General features: G+C 36.4%; 2 protein-coding genes across 2 annotated transcripts in view; one reads left to right on the forward strand and one right to left on the reverse strand.

The window, feature by feature from the left end:
- taok2a (TAO kinase 2a) overlaps positions 1-19,147 on the reverse strand; it is a 31,157-nt gene extending 12,010 nt beyond the window's left edge. Inside the window, exons 1-10 of the mRNA XM_062984904.1 lie at positions 18,796-19,147; positions 14,664-14,804; positions 11,610-11,681; positions 7,341-7,442; positions 7,193-7,238; positions 6,833-6,929; positions 4,379-4,492; positions 3,744-3,835; positions 3,425-3,518; positions 1,769-1,850 (exon numbers count right to left, since the gene is read on the reverse strand). Of these exons, the coding sequence (XP_062840974.1) occupies positions 1,769-1,850; positions 3,425-3,518; positions 3,744-3,835; positions 4,379-4,492; positions 6,833-6,929; positions 7,193-7,238; positions 7,341-7,442; positions 11,610-11,681; positions 14,664-14,795 (831 nt within the window). The 5' untranslated portion in view covers positions 14,796-14,804; positions 18,796-19,147. The remainder of the gene's footprint in view (positions 1-1,768; positions 1,851-3,424; positions 3,519-3,743; positions 3,836-4,378; positions 4,493-6,832; positions 6,930-7,192; positions 7,239-7,340; positions 7,443-11,609; positions 11,682-14,663; positions 14,805-18,795) is intronic.
- hirip3 (HIRA interacting protein 3) overlaps positions 1-19,359 on the forward strand; it is a 39,095-nt gene that overhangs the window by 2,651 nt on the left and 17,085 nt on the right. The window lies entirely within an intron of this gene.

Consider the following 19,359-nt stretch of genomic DNA (forward strand, 5'->3'; position numbering starts at 1 on the left):
AATTGTTGAAGTTTTGGGTATGAAGTGGTGCAAGTAGACCACCATTCAAGCACTGATGTAAAATGTTTGGTTACAGGTTGACACTTAATAGCTCACAGAGGATAAGATCAACTTTAGTCATTTCGTTGTCATCAGAATCCAGAGGCAAGTTCAGCTGTGAGCTTACTAATCCAAACCAAGCTCTGTTTATTTTGTCTTAATGGCAACAAAACTAGCAGCACTGCACTTGAAAGGACCAAAAATCTTGCAACACTTTGCCAACAGAACTCCAAGCCAGTAGATATAGTATCACAATGTTAACATACAACTGAATTTTATGGCCTGCACAAAGCATATGCTCTGAAGGCAGAGATAGTGATTCACCATTCCACGATCACCACCTGTCTGAAATTATCAGTTACAGCCATGTGTCTATCAATGAAGTTATAAATGCCCAGTGAGACAGATCGTAGTTTCCACTGCCAGTCGATTAACTGTCATGGTCATTTAGTTAGCAGTGGCACAAGATGACCAGTAATAACCGGTCAATGCAACCCACGTGCCTTCATCAATCAATTTCTGCATGTGCTCATTGTTTTTCTAAGATATCCAAAACCTTAAAGATTTATACAAACAATTTCCAGATGCATGCATTTAGCATCACAAAAAAGTGCATTGTTAACTATGTTAATAGGTCTACAGTCCATTGAAATCCATTTAACAACAGCGTTTGTAATGTGGTCATCCAGTTTACAGTCCATGGGCTTTCCTTTCAAATTCCTCTCAAATAAAGTTTTATCCGATAATGTAGATGCCTGCAGCGTGTCCATGTGCACGACGCTCAATGAGACAAAAACATACTTTGATGAAAAACAATATTAAAGCATCAAAATACTTCTGAGATATTTAAATTGCTTCTTGAAGTGAACACAAATAACTAAAGTAATGAATCCTCACACTTTTAAAAAAATGAAATTATTCTTCCATTTCACAATATGCAGCTACAGTAAATTCATGATCGCAAACAAGCAAAACACCTGTACTATTGCTATTAAAAAAATGAGATTAATTTTTATGTGATTACAATTTTAAAATGATCTAAAAACACAATGCAGTTTCTGTTGATTAGTCATCTAATACTGTTTTGTTTGCATAAAAAAAAAACACCATTATATTTCACTGTTGCTTTAATAAAATAATGGTATAAATCTCCTTTTCATCTGCTTAGTTAAAATTTTCTGTTACTGCCATAAATCTTGAACAGATTTTTTTTTTCTGTTATCTACTATGAAATGGTTCTTTATTTTAGCCCGTCAAGGCTTGTTTAGCTTCCTGAGAAGTGGTTGAGAGTTATTTTTTGTTGAAACCACAATTACACAGCCTTCTTTTGACCATAATTTAGCTAGAGTCGTTCGCTGTGTATTTAGCATATTCTGTATTTGTGCAAAAGTCCGTCTGACACTGAACATAGCGTTATGTTTTGTTCTTTTAATGATTTAGCCACTCTTAGTTTTAAAATTCATGGAAATCTGACAAATTAAGCTGGTTGTTATGCAAAAAATCTGATAAAAAAAAGCTGATACTGAAAATTCAGATTTGAGAGATGTTCAAGTGACTCATCCTATTTGTTTAACACAATCATAGCAACTAGTTTGTCATTGTAAACTGTGTAAACCATGCAATGCATATTTCAGTGTACATGATCTTAAGGCCTACCATAATAAATCACAACAATAAAGTAAAATGAAATATTGTGGTACAGCAAACAATTTGGGTATGTGTGTCTTACATTGAGCAGCACATCAGAGGTAGGCCTGTCCTGAGGAATCTTCTGTAGACAAGAGTCTACAAAGTTACGGAAATAATCTGACCTGAAAACAGAATGGGCAGCAATGAATTAGACAAGGACAAGTAAAGAGAGATTTGATCACCTAGTTGCATACATAATACCATATGTGCATTTTAGTTACTTACATACAGTCTGCCTTTACAAACATTTGTCAAACAATGGTTTGTTCTAAAGAGCTCACTAAATTAGAAGAGTTTAGGAACTCCAGCAAAAACCCTCCTCCAGCATTGACATCAGCACCAGAACTGTGTGCCAGGAGCGTTATGGCATTGCATTTGCAAGCCATACATCACCAAGCACAATGGCAAGCGGCAGACAGTGTGGTGTAAAGCACATTGCCACTGGACTCTGGTGCAGTGGAAATTTGTTTTGTGGAGTGATGAAACACACTTTTCTATCTGGCAGTCTGATAGACGAGTCTTGGTTGGGCAAATGCCAGGAGAACCTGTTACCTGTCTGAATGCATTGTGCCAGCCAGAAGAGATAATGCTATGGGGTTGTTTTTCAGGGGTTGGCTTAGGCCCCTTACTTTCATTAAGAGGAAATCCTAATGCTTTATACCAAGACACACTGGATAATAGTACAATCTGAAATGGTTTTACTGCTTTAAGATTTTACAGATTTTGCAAGACTTCACACCTTTGATTGCTTGACTGAATACAACCATGAATACATGCATAGAATCTTTTTCTTGAAGACCAGATGTCATCAGGCACAAGAAACCCTGAACACACCCATCTTTTTCCTATTTCAAAAAGTGTTGTACAAACTGTTATTGCATGACTACAAGGTCATATGAATTAGCAACTTTTCTGTTTAAGCAATTTCTATAAAATACACTTTATGCAGTCGTTTAGTGCTCTAATACACTAGCCCCTGACCGTAGAAAATTTGAGCTCTGAAGTTGGAATTCTAACAACAATTGGAAACCACAATAGGAACAAAAAGAGAGGAAAAAAATCCCCTTCCAAAAACACACACTACAGTGGATTTTAAAAATTCTGACTAGTCTCTCTGTACCTGCCACTGAGAAGCCACTACCCCATAGCATGGTACCGTCACCATTATGTCCTCAAATGCCCAATCTGACTGGGCGCAGAAATCTAGAAAGGCTCAAGGTTGTGTCAAGCTTCTTTCATTCCAAAACTAAGCCCACTGTGGACCTTGAAGCACTCAAAGTCTTAGATAACGTTTTATATCCCTGCATTAATTTATACCTGGCCACAATTTGATTGTAAAGATTAAAAGGTGACTTTCACTTTATCATTAGTGATTAAGTGTGGATAAGAATGACAGCTATATTCATTAAAAAAATGCACAACTGAAGTTGCTTTGTGTACAGGGAGGGGCAAGGTGATCACCGAAATGGAAAAGGGCCTTCCCCAACAGTAGAAAAAAAAAGTTAACCATACAATTTTATACACTTTAAGGTGATTTAAATTAATTTATTAATTTATTTACTGATGTAAATGAGGATAAACTAAATTAAATATACAAATACTGCACAAAAAATTATAATTTATAGAGCAGTGCTGAATCTATAAAAGCCAATGTTATAGAGTGATATTAAATAAGAGCTCAAATAAAGGTGCTTACCAGTGATTTGATGCCAGGACAGGGCTCTCGTTCTGAGCAATATGATATAAGGCACTCATAGCATTCATATTAAACAAGGGAGGTTTTCTCTCCGCTAAAGAGGCAGAACAAAGGAGAGAATTAACAAATAGAACAGAATCAATAAAGCACAAATAAAGACAAAGAGACAAAGCAAACAGTAGCAGAGAGTAAGGGACAAAGAAACGAAAGGGACGAAAATTATTTTGCAACAAATACAGCATATTATTGTCCATAAAAGGCATTTTGGCCAATCACCCACCAATAGCCCAAATGTCAGACATCTAAAGGCGGCACTCACCCAACTCTATACATGTGATTCCCAGAGACCAGACATCCACCTTGCCATCATACTGACCCTCATCCATGGCTAAAATCACTTCCGGGGCCATCCTACACACCAGAGAGCAAAAGGCAAATAAACGTCAAACACAATAGAGCCAGTTAAAGTTCTCACAGTATCAGCCATTAACTGTTATAATAGTGCAGTACTGTTTGTGATTTATGTAAGAAATGCAACATACAAATAATACTATCTATTTTAGTGCAGTTAAAAAAAAAAAGAAACTTAAAGTACAAAATGCTTTTAGAAACTCAAAACCAAACACCATAACTAAATAAAATGATTATAATTACAAAATATTTTCCATAACAGTTCTAACTTGGTTCCTAACCATATGACAAGATAGTACAGATATATAGTATATATAGGTTCTCCAGCATGAAAGAGGGTGTGGACAACTAATGTCGATAATATTTATAGAAACTGATGTAACTCTTACACATTTCAAACTGTCCAAAATGCCTCCTCACTTTATATATGATATTGCAGCAATTCATTCTTGCTAAAAGTGCAAAAAGTAATTTAAAAATACTGACTCCTAAAGCTCAGTAGTAATGTTTTAAAGAGTGTGCTTGAAAGTGTGTCTCTCTTACCAATAGGGTGTGCCCACAAAAGAGTTAGCAGGGGACACAATGGAGGCAGAGCCAAAATCCCCAAGCTTCACCTGTCCAGGTTCAGTCAGCAAAATATTCCCTGCCTTTACATCCCTGTGGAGTAGAGATTATTTTAAAAGCTAAGTAACCACATTAAAAAATAAACATACACAGCACACGCACTGGTCAAATTTTTAGGATCACTTGTACACCTGCTCAATACCATACTTCATCCAATCAGCCACTTATGCGAGAGCTACTTAATGCATAAAATCACAGGTCAAGAGCTTCAGTTATTTTTTACATGAATCATCACAATTTGGAAAAATGTGCAATGAGATTTTAACAATGGCATGGTCATTGGCAACATATGAACTGGTATGTCTAGAACCTGCAGTGTGTGAAAAATCTCAGGTGATCAACAGTTGGTGTAAAAAATGGTGCACACTGAATGGTCTAAAAACATCTAGTAAACAGTGATTCTACGGATTGAAATGACTTGTTCGTAAAAGAGGTCATACTGGTTTGACACGACAGTAATTGAATTGTGTAACCATCAAAAGCAGTAGACCATAGGTTAAAGTAAATATAACATGTGTAAAAACATACACATGTATGTAAAATACTGCCTTAAATGGTACCTTAACATATATGCAAATACACCCATGGCATGAGCACTGATGCATCACCATACCATGATAGATGTTGGCTTTTGCACTTTCACTGATAAGACTATTTGGTCCTTTTTATCTTTGGCATGAAGGACTAGACATCTGTTTTTCTCAAAATCTGAACAACAGAGTTTCAGGCTGCATTTCTTGATGCAGCAGTGGACTATACTCAGTGACAACTGTTTTCCAAACAAAAGTATTTCAGGATCCATTATTATAGTATTTTCGAGTATTATAGTAGTTTCTCCTGAAATGCCGTCCAAGAGCTTGAAGGTCACAAAAATTTGGTTTTCTTGTCCTACATAGACTATGATTTTAGCTGAATCTTCTTTTTTTTTAAACAAAATTGTGTGGTAGATGGTGAAAGACAAATAATTTAGAATCTAACATTGAGAAATGCTCTTTTTTCAAATTGATTGACAATTCTTTCACAGTTTAGCACAAAGTGGTCGATGGTGGTCTGTGCTTGCAAGGACTTGTTTTTGTACCCAATGATGAGACCCTCACGTTACCAATTCACCTGCTTATTATGGAATGTTTTAAAATGGTGTAACTTAAAAATTCCAAACTTTTTGTGTGTTTCAGGTATCAAATAAAAATGTTAATGCTTATACATGTATGTATGAGTATAAGTGATAGCATAATAAAAATGTTAAATGCACACAAAAGTTCCATTATGCACTCGGAGAAATGAGAAGTCAAAAAGCGCTCCGTGATTTTGTTTGAATTTCCTCATATATACTCTTCCGATCGACCAGTGATTACAAGAGAGCTGTTATTAAATTACTGCATGTTACTGTAATCAAAACATACTTTAGTGGAACTAGCGGATTACGATGATGTTAATCAAGCCACTAATAGTGTCACTCTGGTAACTCGGGCCTTGGCCCAGCTAACATGGCGCTAACCCTACCTTTGCTAAAAGAAGTGCTGACTATAAGCAAATAAATTTTCTTCTGTAGGGTTAAAGAATTTATAGCTGAGCTTCATCTTAAACTACAATATACATGTCTGAAAGTCAAGTGATGTGGGATTTTAGTCATCTATTTGATTTTACCAAAAAAAACAAGAAAAAAGCTAAGGAACAAGAGGAACCTGCATCACAAGTGAATGCTACACTACACAGTGATTCCATACTGACTGAAATTTGAGCTCTCTGCTCCCAAATGGGATTCATCGATAGCCATTTTATTGCTTTCTCTTTCTTCAGTCCAAACCACACTCTCGAATTTATCAGAAAGAATGGCACAGAGCGAATCAAGGCTAAAAGAGATGGAAAATAGGGTTTCTGATGCATCAACACACAGAACTCAATTCATTCCATAAACAGTTACAAGTCTTACTCCAGTCCATACTGTCACAGCCCTAACCGTAATGTGTATCTGTAGAGGTAATGTAAATTCCATCCAGTCCATTTCCAATTCCCCATTGCAGATCCACTGCTGCATGCCCCACCTATGTTCTGGCCAAGGACAGCCACAGACCATGTATGTGCATGCACAAAGCCATATTGCGTACAGAGATATAGGCTATGCTCCATGTGACTTACTATATGCAAAGTTTTTGATACACGTAAAATAAGCCAATTAAGGCCATAGCCTAACTTGGGGGGGGGGGGGGGGGGGGGTGTTGTCAACCATTGTACGGCACCCCTGGAGTTGAGAGTGGATAGATGGACAGATACTGGAGCTGACATGACAGTTTTAGATAGAAATGGATCATTATTAGCCTGCATGTAAACATTACCAGCTTCAATTAAAGGCACAGTGCACTATTCACTCACCTGTGAATCATATTATGGGAGTGTAGGTAAGCCAGACCCTGCAATGCACCATGGGTAATAGCAGCTATTTCCACTTCTTGTAAGGGCTTCTTGTGAACTGCAAGCATGAAACAGAGATAGTTAAAAAACATGAAGAATTTACAAATCTAACAACTACTATGCAAAATCCTTAAAAAGAGTAACAATCAAAGCAGATTAAGATAGATGATTTGGATTTTAGCAAAGTGTAGCAAAATGTGAGCGATGGATAAGGACAGAAAACCCTAATGTATGTCAAGAAATGAAAGATTGTTTTTATTCTGGTTTGGTTAAAGATTTTTGTCATAGTCTTTGGTATTGCTAGAGATTATTGTTACTTACCCTCTAAAAGATCAGAGGCAGAACCTAAACAGTACTCCATCACCAGCTACAAGGGATAGAAGAAGAAAAAGCAAAATCAGCAACAAAAAAAAAACTAAACCGTACAGTAAATAACACTTTAGAAAAGAAAACCCACATGCATTCTTACCCATGCTGTATGTTCCCTTAGGTAGCATCCTTTGTACTCAATAGTGTTGGGGTGCCGAAGCTTTTGTAGAAACTTAACTTCTTTAATAATGTCTTGCCATTTCTGCACAGACAGAATAAAATAGACAGGGTGTGTAACATTACAGAACAATAGCATAGGCTGGTGTAATTTGCTACAATGCAACCGGTTTACTGCATAGACATGACAAGGAAAAATTCTCTTAAATGAGCCACCTGTTTAAATAAAACCCTTTGGTGCAAAGCAGCACAATAATATTTTAATTTTACTCATGATTTCTCATGTATTTCTTTATATAAAACACTTCCACCTGATCTGGGTTGTGGTGGGTCATGCACCATTCAGACATACAGTGTATCACAAAAGTGAGTACACCCCTCACATTTCTGCAAATATTTCATTATATCTTTTCACTATAGACATGAAACTTGGATATAACTTAGAGTAGTCAGTGTACAGCTTGTATAGCAGTGTAGATTTACTGTCTTCTGAAAATAACTCAACACACAGCCAATAATGTCTAAATAGCTGGCAATATAAGTGAGTACACCCCACAGTGAACATGTCCAAATTGTGCCCAAATGTGTCGTAGTCCCTCCCTGGTGTCATGTGTCAAGGTCCCAGGTGTAAATGGGGAGCAGGGCTGTTAAATTTGGTGTTTTGGGTACAATTCTCTCATACTGGCCACTGGATATTCAACATGGCACCTCATGGCAAAGAACTCTCTGAGGATGTGAGAAATAGAATTGTTGCTCTCCACAAAGATGGCCTAGGCTATAAGAAGATTGCTAACACCCTGAAACTGAGCTACAGCATGGTGGCCAAGGTCATACAGCGGTTTTCCAGGACAGGTTCCACTCGGAACAGGCTTCGCCAAGGTCGACCAAAGAAGTTGAGTCCACGTGTTCGGCGTCATATCCAGAGGTTGGCTTTAAAAAGTAGACACATGAGTGCTGCCAGCATTGCTGCAGAGGTTGAAGACGTGGGAGGTCAGCCTGTCAGTGCTCAGACCATACACCGCACACTGCATCAACTCGGTCTGCATGGTCGTCATCCCAGAAGAGAGCTGACGCACAAGAAAGCCAGCAAACAGTTTGCTGAAAACAAGCAGTCCAAGAACATGGATTACTGGAATGCCCTGTGGTCTGACGAGACCAAGATAAACCTGTTTGGCTCAGATGGTGTCCAGCATGTGTGGTGGCGCCCTGGTGAGAAGTACCAAGACAACTGTATCTTGCCTACAGTCAAGCATGGTGGTGGTAGCATCATGGTCTTGGGCTGCATGAGTGTTGCTGGCACTGGGGAGCTGCAGTTCATTGAGGGAAACATGAATTCCAACATGTACTGTGAAATTCTGAAACAGAGCATGATCCCCTCCCTTCGAAAACTGATGGACTAAACCCAATTGAGCACCTGTGGCGCATCCTCAAGTGGAAGGTGGAGGAGTTCAAGGTGTCTTACATCCACCAGCTCCGTGATGTCATCATGGAGGAGTGGAAGAGGATTCCAGTAGCAACCTGTGCAGCTCTGGTGAATTCCATGCCCAGGAGGGTTAAGGCAGTGCTGGATAATAATGGTGGTCACACAAAATATTGACACTTTGGGCACAATTTGGACATGTTCACTGTGGGGTGTACTCACTTGTGTTGCCAGCCATTTAGACATTAATGGCTGTGTGTTGTTATTTTCAGAAGACAGTAAATCTACACTGCTATACAAGTTGTACACTGACTACTCTAACTTATATCCAAGTTTTATTTCTATAGTGTTGTCCCATGAAAAGATATAATAAAATATTTGCAGAAATGTGAGGGGTGTACTCACTTTTGTGATACACTGTATTGCGAACAGGGTGCCAACAAAAGCTATCCTCACAGGTCTGTGCGCTAACCTCAAACAAGGAAGGAAAAAAACCCACACAGGGTAATGTTAATATAAGGAGGTTATGCTTGCACATTACACAAGTGAGAGTTGTTTGTGAGCTATTCCTAAAAAGGATATAGCTAATTACGATTTCTATTTTGTTTTTATTACTGTTATAATTTTTGTTACAAATTTTGTTGTGCTTGCACAGTTCGAGTCCCTTGAAAGGTTATTTAAAAGTAACCATTATTTGCACAACATAATAATTATATAATAATTATATAATTATAGGTGGTGCTTTTACTATTTTTTGAATCTCTGCAGTCTTTTAAATTAAAATGCAAAAAAAGAAATTTGTCTTTTTTTTTTTTTTTCAATGGCATTATACAAGAACATACAAAAAAAAAAAAAAATCACAATCAAAATTGAGAACTGTTAATAAATTTGAAAATAATCGAGATTTAATTTTTTTGCAATATTGCCCAGCCATACAGTGGTCATTAAAAACAAACTATGGACAATTATGTCACCCCATGTAGGGCAACTTACATAATAGTACAGAAAAAAATCATTAAATTTAACGATACTGTATTGTGTTATAAAACGATATAACTGTGTAGAACACTAACTCTAAAGCACAATGTCTAGCATACTGAAACTTTTTACTTTGTTAAAGGAGGACACAGGCAACACTGAGCTACAGAACAAAAGAACCAAATGTATTTTGTCAGGTGTTGCTGGACCCAATAAATTCCTGGCAGATAATTTTCTTATCTCTCTCTCTTTTTTTTTTTACCTGCCTCCCTAGACATAATTAGCTAGCTAGCTAACTTGTCTACATATTAAGAGACACACAGGATTCATCCATAAGGTAATGGAACAAATAAAACAGCCTGGTAACAATTTTAATGTGTTTTATTCTATCAAGTGGCAAAAGTTAAGCAAATTATCTGGCAAGTCTTTAGTTAAGTTAACCTTTGCAAAGTAGCAACTGAAGGTCAACTAGTACTAACACACTAAGACACTTTTTCAGAGGAATAATGTGTGTAGATCCAGGGGATGGTAAGAAGAAAACAACTGTGAGGCATATGAAGGGAAGAGATATGTAATCCTTTAAAACTATATATTATTTAAAATCATAGTTATTTACAGAATTATTATATTGGGCTGGGAGACAACTCTCTTTTCCCCCCTGGAAGAGATGAAAGTCACCATCCCACCCCTCACCACTGAGGTTTGAACTTGTGAGCTTGAACACTCCACAGTGGTGTTGGACTGCTGGGGTCAAAATGACAGGTGAATAAATTAGATTTAGCTATAAAAAAAGTTTGTTGTATGAAAAAGGGCTAGTTTTCTTCTAGACATTTTAAGCCACAGACCCGTGGTCGTGAATGCATGAGGTGAAGCAATCTGTCTGCTGCTTTTTTGTCTATTTTTTCTTTCGTTCTTTATTAATTAGGATTTTAATGTCATCTTTTACACTTTGTTTACATTCAAAACAGGAAATTAAGTTACACATTAGTCATCAGTTCAAGTTCAATGTCAAATGCTATTTAACCAAGTGGCAAGTCGTAGCCTAGTGGTTAAGGTACTGGACTAGAAATTAGAAGGTCGCTGGTTCAAGCCTCACCACTGCCAGGTTGCCACTGTTGGGCCCTTGAGCAAGGCCCTTAACCCTCAATTGCTCAGACTGTATACTGTAACTGTATTGCAAGTCGCTTTGGATAAAGGGTGTCTGCTAAATGCCAAAAATGTAAATGTAAACCGACTGTATACACTTATTAGCAACATGTGTGGCTGAAACACCTAAACTCAATCATAAGGAAGTTTGTCCACATACTTAGCCATATTGTTTAGAAGGGGTAGAAGAAAAGCATGAAAAGTATAAGTGTCCACAACTTTGTTGTACAAAACAGTAAAACTGGAATCTGTCAATAAAACGTTGAAGTTTGAGAAAACAATTGAATCATTTTTGTGTTTTATTCAGCAAAAAATCCAGCAGTCCAAGTTATTGCAGTTATAGTCATTCTGGTTAAAGAAAAACAAAAATGTCAAGGTTTTCAATATTATTTTTTGATTTACTGGAAAAAGAATGCACTGTGGAGAAGATAAATACAAGCAAAGCAGTGCAAGAGTCTGGAATACATAGTAATACATTGTGCTGCCTGTATCAGTGAAGTATTGCTAAAACTACAACTATCATGTTTTTGTTTACTGAACTAAAAGAAATGTAAAAACAAACTGTATTTTAATTCAGATGGTTTTTTTCTCTGTGTTTTTTATTCAATAGTGCAATAATAAACTGCAATTTTCCTTAATTGTTTCCAACTGGCTGTGTAATTGTGATTTCAGTTTATGAAAAAAAATGCTTTTTTAAAGGCCACTTACCTCATTTGACTGCTTGCCACTGTAGGACATCTTTTTGATGGCCACCACCTCATTGGAGCGAACATCATGTGCCTAGGAAATAAATGAAGACTGTTACTACGACCCTATGAAAACAGCAGTGTCAAGAACATAATTCGTAATGCATAAATAAAAACAAATTTTGATACTACTTAGCAAATTTTCAGGTTATAAAATAAATGCTTCTAAATCCACATTCCTTTTCCTTAATAAAGAGGAAAGGTTGCATCCAACACTGAAACAGTGGTATAAAATCTCCCAAAGGGTTTAAATATCTAGGGATCACAATTACACAAAGGCTCCAGAAACAAGTTCCCACAAATTACAAACCAGTAATTAGTCAGGTACAGGACAGTGTATCTACATTGAAGTCTCTCGCAGTTTTAATGACTGAAAAGATAAACTTTATTAAAATCAATATACTCCTTACATTTCTTTGTTTCAGTCAGTATGACTCGCACCCCCTTTACTAATTTTTCTTTATCATCAGTAGACTGTTCCTGGGCAGCCCAGATAAGATTAGCTTTTATTGGTTTTCTTGTCCATCTCACTCACCATGGTTGCAATTAGAGATGGAAAAATGTGATCTTTAACACTCTGGATTAGAGAACTGACCTCATGTTTAGCAATGGAGAGCTTGACATACACATAAGTCAAAAGTTCTACTTTGGTGCCCAGGTGGGGCAGCAAGATATTCCGCTAGCACACCAGCACCAAGTTTCTAAACTCTTCGGTTCGAAACTCGGTGTTGCCACCAGTCGGCTGGGCGCCATCTGGCGGGCATAATTGGCAGTGCCTGCAGCAGATACTAATTGGGTGGAGCCCGGACTATGTGTGGGTGGGTCTTCATACACTGTGTAAGGACCCTGATTGGCAGAAGAGACGCCTGTGCAGAATGCAGGGGCGAGAAGAGGAGGGCTGTGCACGTGTTAAAAGAGGTGTGTACAGCGACGTGCTCTCCTTGGATGCAATCTGGTATCTCTCAGCAGCGGAAGACAAAATTGAGTGCGCTAAATCGGGAGGAAAATGGGGAGAAAATGCATTAAAAAAAAGTTCTACTTTGACTTGAATGCTTACCCTTTCATTTGTGTTAGAACGGTATTTAAAATTGTTCAAATATTTAGAATATTACAAATGTTTCTATTTATGTCTATTGAATTTCTTAGTTGGCTACAAGGTTGGGGTCCAGCTAGAGGTAGGCATTGAGGGATTTGTGACTTATATACAATATACTTGAAAACTAAAAAACTCAAATATCTAATACAGATGTTTTGACAAATAATCAGGTGTACAATGGATTACACAAATTCTGAACATATTTCATGCTGTCCTTTTAGTAAACTTCTGAGTCTTTTCAAAATTTCTGTCATGCTTTTACATCCTTGTAGACTATTCCCTCTCATGGTATGGTGCCTTGTTGAGGCAAGAGTGCCAGAATAAATCTACAACATAAATTGGGCAGCAGCAATACAGGACGAAGCCTGTGGTAAATGATCAAATGTAACAATGGCAACATCATTTTAAATGTGTGGAAAAAGGCAACAATAAACCCATTCTGTACTCTACCAAAACAAAACACACACACAAAAAACAAAACAGAAAGGAATAACAGAAGACCCTCAGGACAAAAGGCACTGAACTTAAAGAGCTGAGAATTCCTCTGAGCACAGCTTACGTGTATGACATAGATAGGTCAAAGCACTCTGCAATACTAGTTGCTGAAGCTGACAAGCGAGAATAGAGAATTAAAAGCTGTAAAAACAATCACAAATCGGAACTTGGAATGTTCACATTATAAATCATGGCAAGCTGAAAGTCAAGAAGATAAAAATGGATTGTCTACATTAAAATACTTGAATCAGCAAACTAAAATGGACAGGATTACAACACATTTAATTAGGAGAACATACTCTCTTCTACCCAGGTCATGAAATCAAAAAAGGAAGAGAGTTGCTTTAATCATCAAAAAAGATTAACAGGACCATTATTGGATACAATGCTGTGAAAGTTTCACTAATGTTAAACCAAAGTCATGTGCAACCATTCACAAATTGATCCCTAACAAATCTAATCTCTAACTCAAAGCCCAAAATACCAAACTGAATCTCTAGTATTTTGGACACATTATAAAAAGAATCAATTTTGTGGAAAAGACAATTATGCTTGGAAGAGTAGAAGGTAAACAGAAAGAGGACAGGGCAGAAATTCATCGTAGGGCTTCAACCACACCCCCAATATGTCCGTATAGATGCCAGGCCAGTCAACCAAACAGCCAATATTTGAACATGAATCTTACCAACTGTGGGTGGGCTAGCATAACAGACATTACATTTATGGCATTTAGCAGATGCTTTTATCCAGAGCAAACTACAATTTTGACTCAATACAGTTCAAGCAGGAAAGGCTCAGCAACCCAACAGCAGCAACTTAGCAGTAGTGGGGCTTGAGCCAGCAACCTTTAAATTACTAGTCCAGTAACTTAACCACTCCGCCTCCACTGCCGTTCATTAAAGCTTTAATTACTGAAAACTTTTATTATTTAGTTCTTAGAACTATAATTGATTTCACATTGCCCTTGGTACTGTAACTAAACAACAATGCTAAAACTGGTAGCTCTAGTTCACTTTGTTACATTTATACAAAGCACTTCCGAAAAAAGCCAGACACACACACACACACACACACACACACACACACACACACAAACACTGCTCTTTAAAGGACATATCAGTTAACTTCTTGCAATGTGAAGATATTTAAATCAGATACAGAAAAAATATTTTTATAATAAATGTAAGATTAATAAAAAAAAACTATTTAGTAATTATTTAGTAACATAAAAATAAATCTTTCAAATTTATTATTCCATGAATACTTCCAATTTTTGTCAGAATGTTGGGTCTTGTTGGGTGAAACATGCACTCATACAGAAACCTGTTCAGACTAATTTTACCTTTCCAAATACTTTTACTTAAGAATTTACTTTAATTTAATTTAAAGACCCTTTCTTATCTGTTAAAGTCCTTTTTTACTTACAAAGTAGACAGCTCCAAAGCTTCCATGACCGATCTCTCGGAGGTCAACAAAGAGTTTCTCAGGGTCATCTTTGTAGAACAAATCTGCTACCTCAGGGTCCTTTAGACTCCCTGCACGAACACTCGCAGGCATGGCCAGCTCCTGATGAAATTACCAACAAAGGAACATAAGAATTTGTACCTAAATTAATTTACATTATTAAGAACACTGGAAGTGCATATATTGATATGAGCCTGAAATGCAGTAGCAGTCTCAACATTTTTTCACCTTCGCTACTGTGATGTTGACCAAGATTCACATCATGCACATGAACATAGATTCATACTCATAAAGCACAATAACACACACCAGCAACACCATTGAAAACAGTGTGAAGTCAGAAACAGCCCTAACACAAGTGTAACTGTAATTGCACAAATGCTAAAATTGCCAAGATGCCTTAATTACATTTGCAGATATTAGGCATGTCAATGATTAATCAACAAAAAAATAACTGACAAGGTTATTGTTCAATGCAGAATGTACATTAAAAAGGAATTTCAATTGAGAGCTGATTTGTAATGCTCACCCAACCTCAGTGCTCATGTGCCAGTTTTGTTTACAAATGCATTCAGATTCACAAAAATTGTGCACCTCACCCCATGCTGGTAGTATATACTAAGCAGAAGAATACAGAATTCATCCTATAATTACTATACAAATGTCAGGACATTTAAGATACGGACTGTGTTTGATCTCAATTTATGATGTTGTTTATATCCAACACATCTGACATTTGATCGGAAATCACTTTTATTTCTAGAATTTAAATAATAATAAATGAAGATACAAACAGTTTAATAAAAAAAACTGTGAATATAAAATAAATAAATTCAGTATAAAGGCAGGACCCTTTAACTAACTTATGATAACTAATGTAGTTGCCAACAGTTTTGAGAAACCAGCTGAATCTTTATTTATACAGCATGTTCAGCTATAATGAACTGTTAACTACTAACTTGATCTTAAATGCACTATTTAAATGCTGAACTCCGGCCATGAGTTACATGTTTAGCTTAGTTGTTATAAAACTTAGTAATGTGTTTGATTTTTTTTCCAGTACAATGGTTAACCGTGGACTAATGATGGTTCTCAGTTAAATTATTTAGCAAAATTAGCATCTCTAATTTATATGTAACTGTCTAAATCACTTAGTAATCAAGCAAATAGTACAAATTTGCTAAACGTGAAACAATAAGCTTTTTCTTTTAGTAGTAAGGTTGTAGCGTTCCAATGTATTTTCTCTAAAACACAAAAAGACCGCCATTACATTTTAAATTGTAACTCATGCTGTAACAAGTTGCAGCGGGAAAAACAGGAAGCTATCCTTGCACATAACATAATATTTAATTTAATTACAAGAGGGACAAGATTCCGATATGTCTTCTGATATTTGGTAACAGTTTTATTTTTAAACAACCAGAAAATGTTAGAGTATGTTTATTCATCATTTAAGAGTTATTATTTTATTTCAAACACATTAGAATTAATTTTTGCCAGGATGGTGGCATATTATGTAGCTCAGAGTAATAAAAGAAAAAAAAATGAATGAGTTGAACTGCAAACTGCAGAGTGGCTAAAATGTTTTTTTCAATGTTTGATCTCCTTTTAATTTTAATAGCTGATTAAACTTATAAAGCGGTGTGCAAAACAGTTAAATACAATTTCTTCTGCACATTTTTAAATAATGTGAAAGCTATTCAGCTAAATTTTTTTTGCTGCCTTGGAAGTGGGGCTGACATAAAAAGGCTGTAAGACCAAAAAACCATGACTGTTGTTTTATATACATAAATGTGTGTATACGTTGTTATACGCTGTAACAATGACAAACATAAGACATTTTCTTTTTAAGCCGATCGACATTTTAGACGACCAATTCAAGTCAGGGTGGTAGACAAGAATTTAGTTATTTGAAATGGCTGTCAAAAAGGCAGGGATGGGTCAACATGTTAGTCTTCTGTTCTTTCCTATTTACTTCCTACAAAATCTAAAGGCAGTTAAAATGCAAATTCTGCTGAGCCCACAGCCAATAAACACAACAAGAATGGTGAGTCAGTCAGTACATCACACTGCACATAAAACACTACTAAGTCAAAGAACGGTGTCCACTTTAAGTTTAACATAATTTTTTTAACTTAATGTCTATCCAAGTGCATGAATAATTTCAGGTAATACATAATCTTTAGCATTGGACAAGTTGAAGAGTTTTCTGAGGTTGCATTTCATAAAGCACTTTTCTAGTCACCCCACAAACCAAACCTGGGCACGTAAAAAAGGAATAATAAACTATTAACAATACAATGCTCTATCAGAGTGGTAGATAATGTTTTCCAGCCAAAACTTTTCACCTCACTTGCATGTCTTTGGGAGGAAACCGGAGCACCCGGAGGAAATCCACACGGACACGGGGAGAACATGCAAACTCCACACAGAAAGGACCCGGACCGCTATGGACCTTCTTGCTGTGAGGCGACAACGCTACCCACTTAGCCACCGTGCCACCCCAAAAAGCACAGCCAATTGTATTTAGCCAAGTGGCCACAAACAGATACGAAGTTGGTATGTGTCAACAGTCAACATATTAATTAATGTTGACTGTTGACAAAATATTAACATTAATTTTTAAATGACTGGAAAAAGTTTAAATACAGATGTGATCTATTATTCTAGTGGTTTATTAAAAAATCAAATGTATATGCTATTTAAATAATATTTTAAATCTGGAATAAATGTAAAAAGCTAACTACAAAAACAAGCTGAAAAAGTAAAATGGACTTTAAGTATAAAATTAAGTTTTTTTCAATTAAGTAATTACAATAAATAACCCTACATTTTACAAGTTTGACAAGATATTATTTAAACTGTGGTGCAATAACATCTGTTGTATAAAGAATCAGCCCTAGAATTCAAGTATTTCATAATTTACACATAACGGCTACAGATTTTTTGTGTTTAAACAAAGGATGCCGTTCTGTATAATGTAACCATAGATGTGTTCTTGGCAGTGAGGGTAGAAGGAGGCAGTTGTGAAATACCCGCTTCCTATAAATTGAAGATTGGTGCAACTAATCTAGACTTATTTGCGGCAATGTTAATACAAGAAAATAATTTTCTCCATAGCAAAGCTGATAAAAACATTACAACTTTAACTGGGACAGGAACCACCATTTTAGTACATAAGCACAAATTGCACAGGTGATATATACACACATATATATATATATATATATATATATATACACACACACATATATATATATATATATGTGTGTGTGTATCTATGAATCTATGTATATATGGGCCAGTGATAGCTCAGTGGTTAAGGTACTGGACTAGTAAACAGAAGGTTGCCGGTTCAAGCCTCGCCACCACCAAGTTGCCACTGTTGGGTCCCTGAGCAAGGCCCTTAACCCTCAGTTGCTCATTGTGTAAGTCGCTTTGGATAAAAGCGTCTGCTAAATGCTGAAAATGTAAATGTATATATATATATATACACACACACACAGTACGATACATTACACAACTAATATTTACACCATGAAACACATTAGTACTTAACCTTATTTAATTTTTTTAAAACTTGTAACTCACTCATATTTACCAATAGGAATATCCACAAAGGGAAATACTCTATGTTTTTGTTTAAATTATAATTTAAATTATTTACAAAGCAATGTGGTTTTAATGAGTACAAGTTTTATTGGTACATACAAAATAAAATTAATTTTAACAATGTGTCATTAATAAATGCCGATATTAAATAACATGGGAAAATTAACATGATAAAAAGGGCCAAACACATTTTTTATAGTGGGAAAAGCATCACTGAAATGTTCACTCAACCCTACTACCACTTTTTGTGTGTAGAACTTTAAAAAAAAAACTGAAATACAATAAACAAATTTCGAAAGAAAATAAAACTAATAATAATAGTTTTAACAATTAGTTCAGTTCTATTAAGGAACACAACCAGATTATAAAAATCGACACCTAACAACAACCGAATGAATAAGTGTCAATATCATATCAGCCAACACTAACAGATAGCAAAGCTGCGTAATAAAAACATTTGGAAGAATAAGAAGTGGCTTACCGCGGCTTGCAGAAGATCCTCCCGGCGACAAATAAGTGTTTTAAAGCAGCCGGTTGTATATTAGCTGACTGTCTGTCGGGTCTGTAAAATAATTCAAATAAAAATGCGGGCCATATTTAGCAGCTAACTACAGTTTAGCTACTATTCCATCTATCACTGCTGTACCTTAACACTTAGCTAGCTAGCTAGCTAACGCCCTGTGTCTCGCTACGTTGCTCTATAGAAGCAGGCTAGTTAGCTAGCTAGCTAAGATGTCTTTATCCCAAACAGTCCGTTAGCTAGCTAGCTGGCTAGCAGGTTTTTAGCAGCTAGCTAACGGTTTCCAGTCTCAGTAAGCGGCGCGGCTGGTATTGCGTTTGCCCGACTCTTATTTTTCATATTGCACATTTACATTCTAATGGGTCTTGTTGTATCTGTACTGCAGCTACTACGACTCTTTCTATGAATCCGGTTCTCCTATCTCGCCCCTTTTTGTTCAGATAACGAAGATGGCTACGTGGGGCGGGAGGCAACCGGAAGAAAGGGGTGAAGTCACAGGCTGCGTCCCAAACCGCTTAACACCTT

Source organism: Trichomycterus rosablanca, chromosome 22 (assembly GCF_030014385.1).
Source record: "Trichomycterus rosablanca isolate fTriRos1 chromosome 22, fTriRos1.hap1, whole genome shotgun sequence".
In the NCBI taxonomy this organism is placed as follows: Eukaryota; Metazoa; Chordata; class Actinopteri; order Siluriformes; family Trichomycteridae; genus Trichomycterus; species Trichomycterus rosablanca.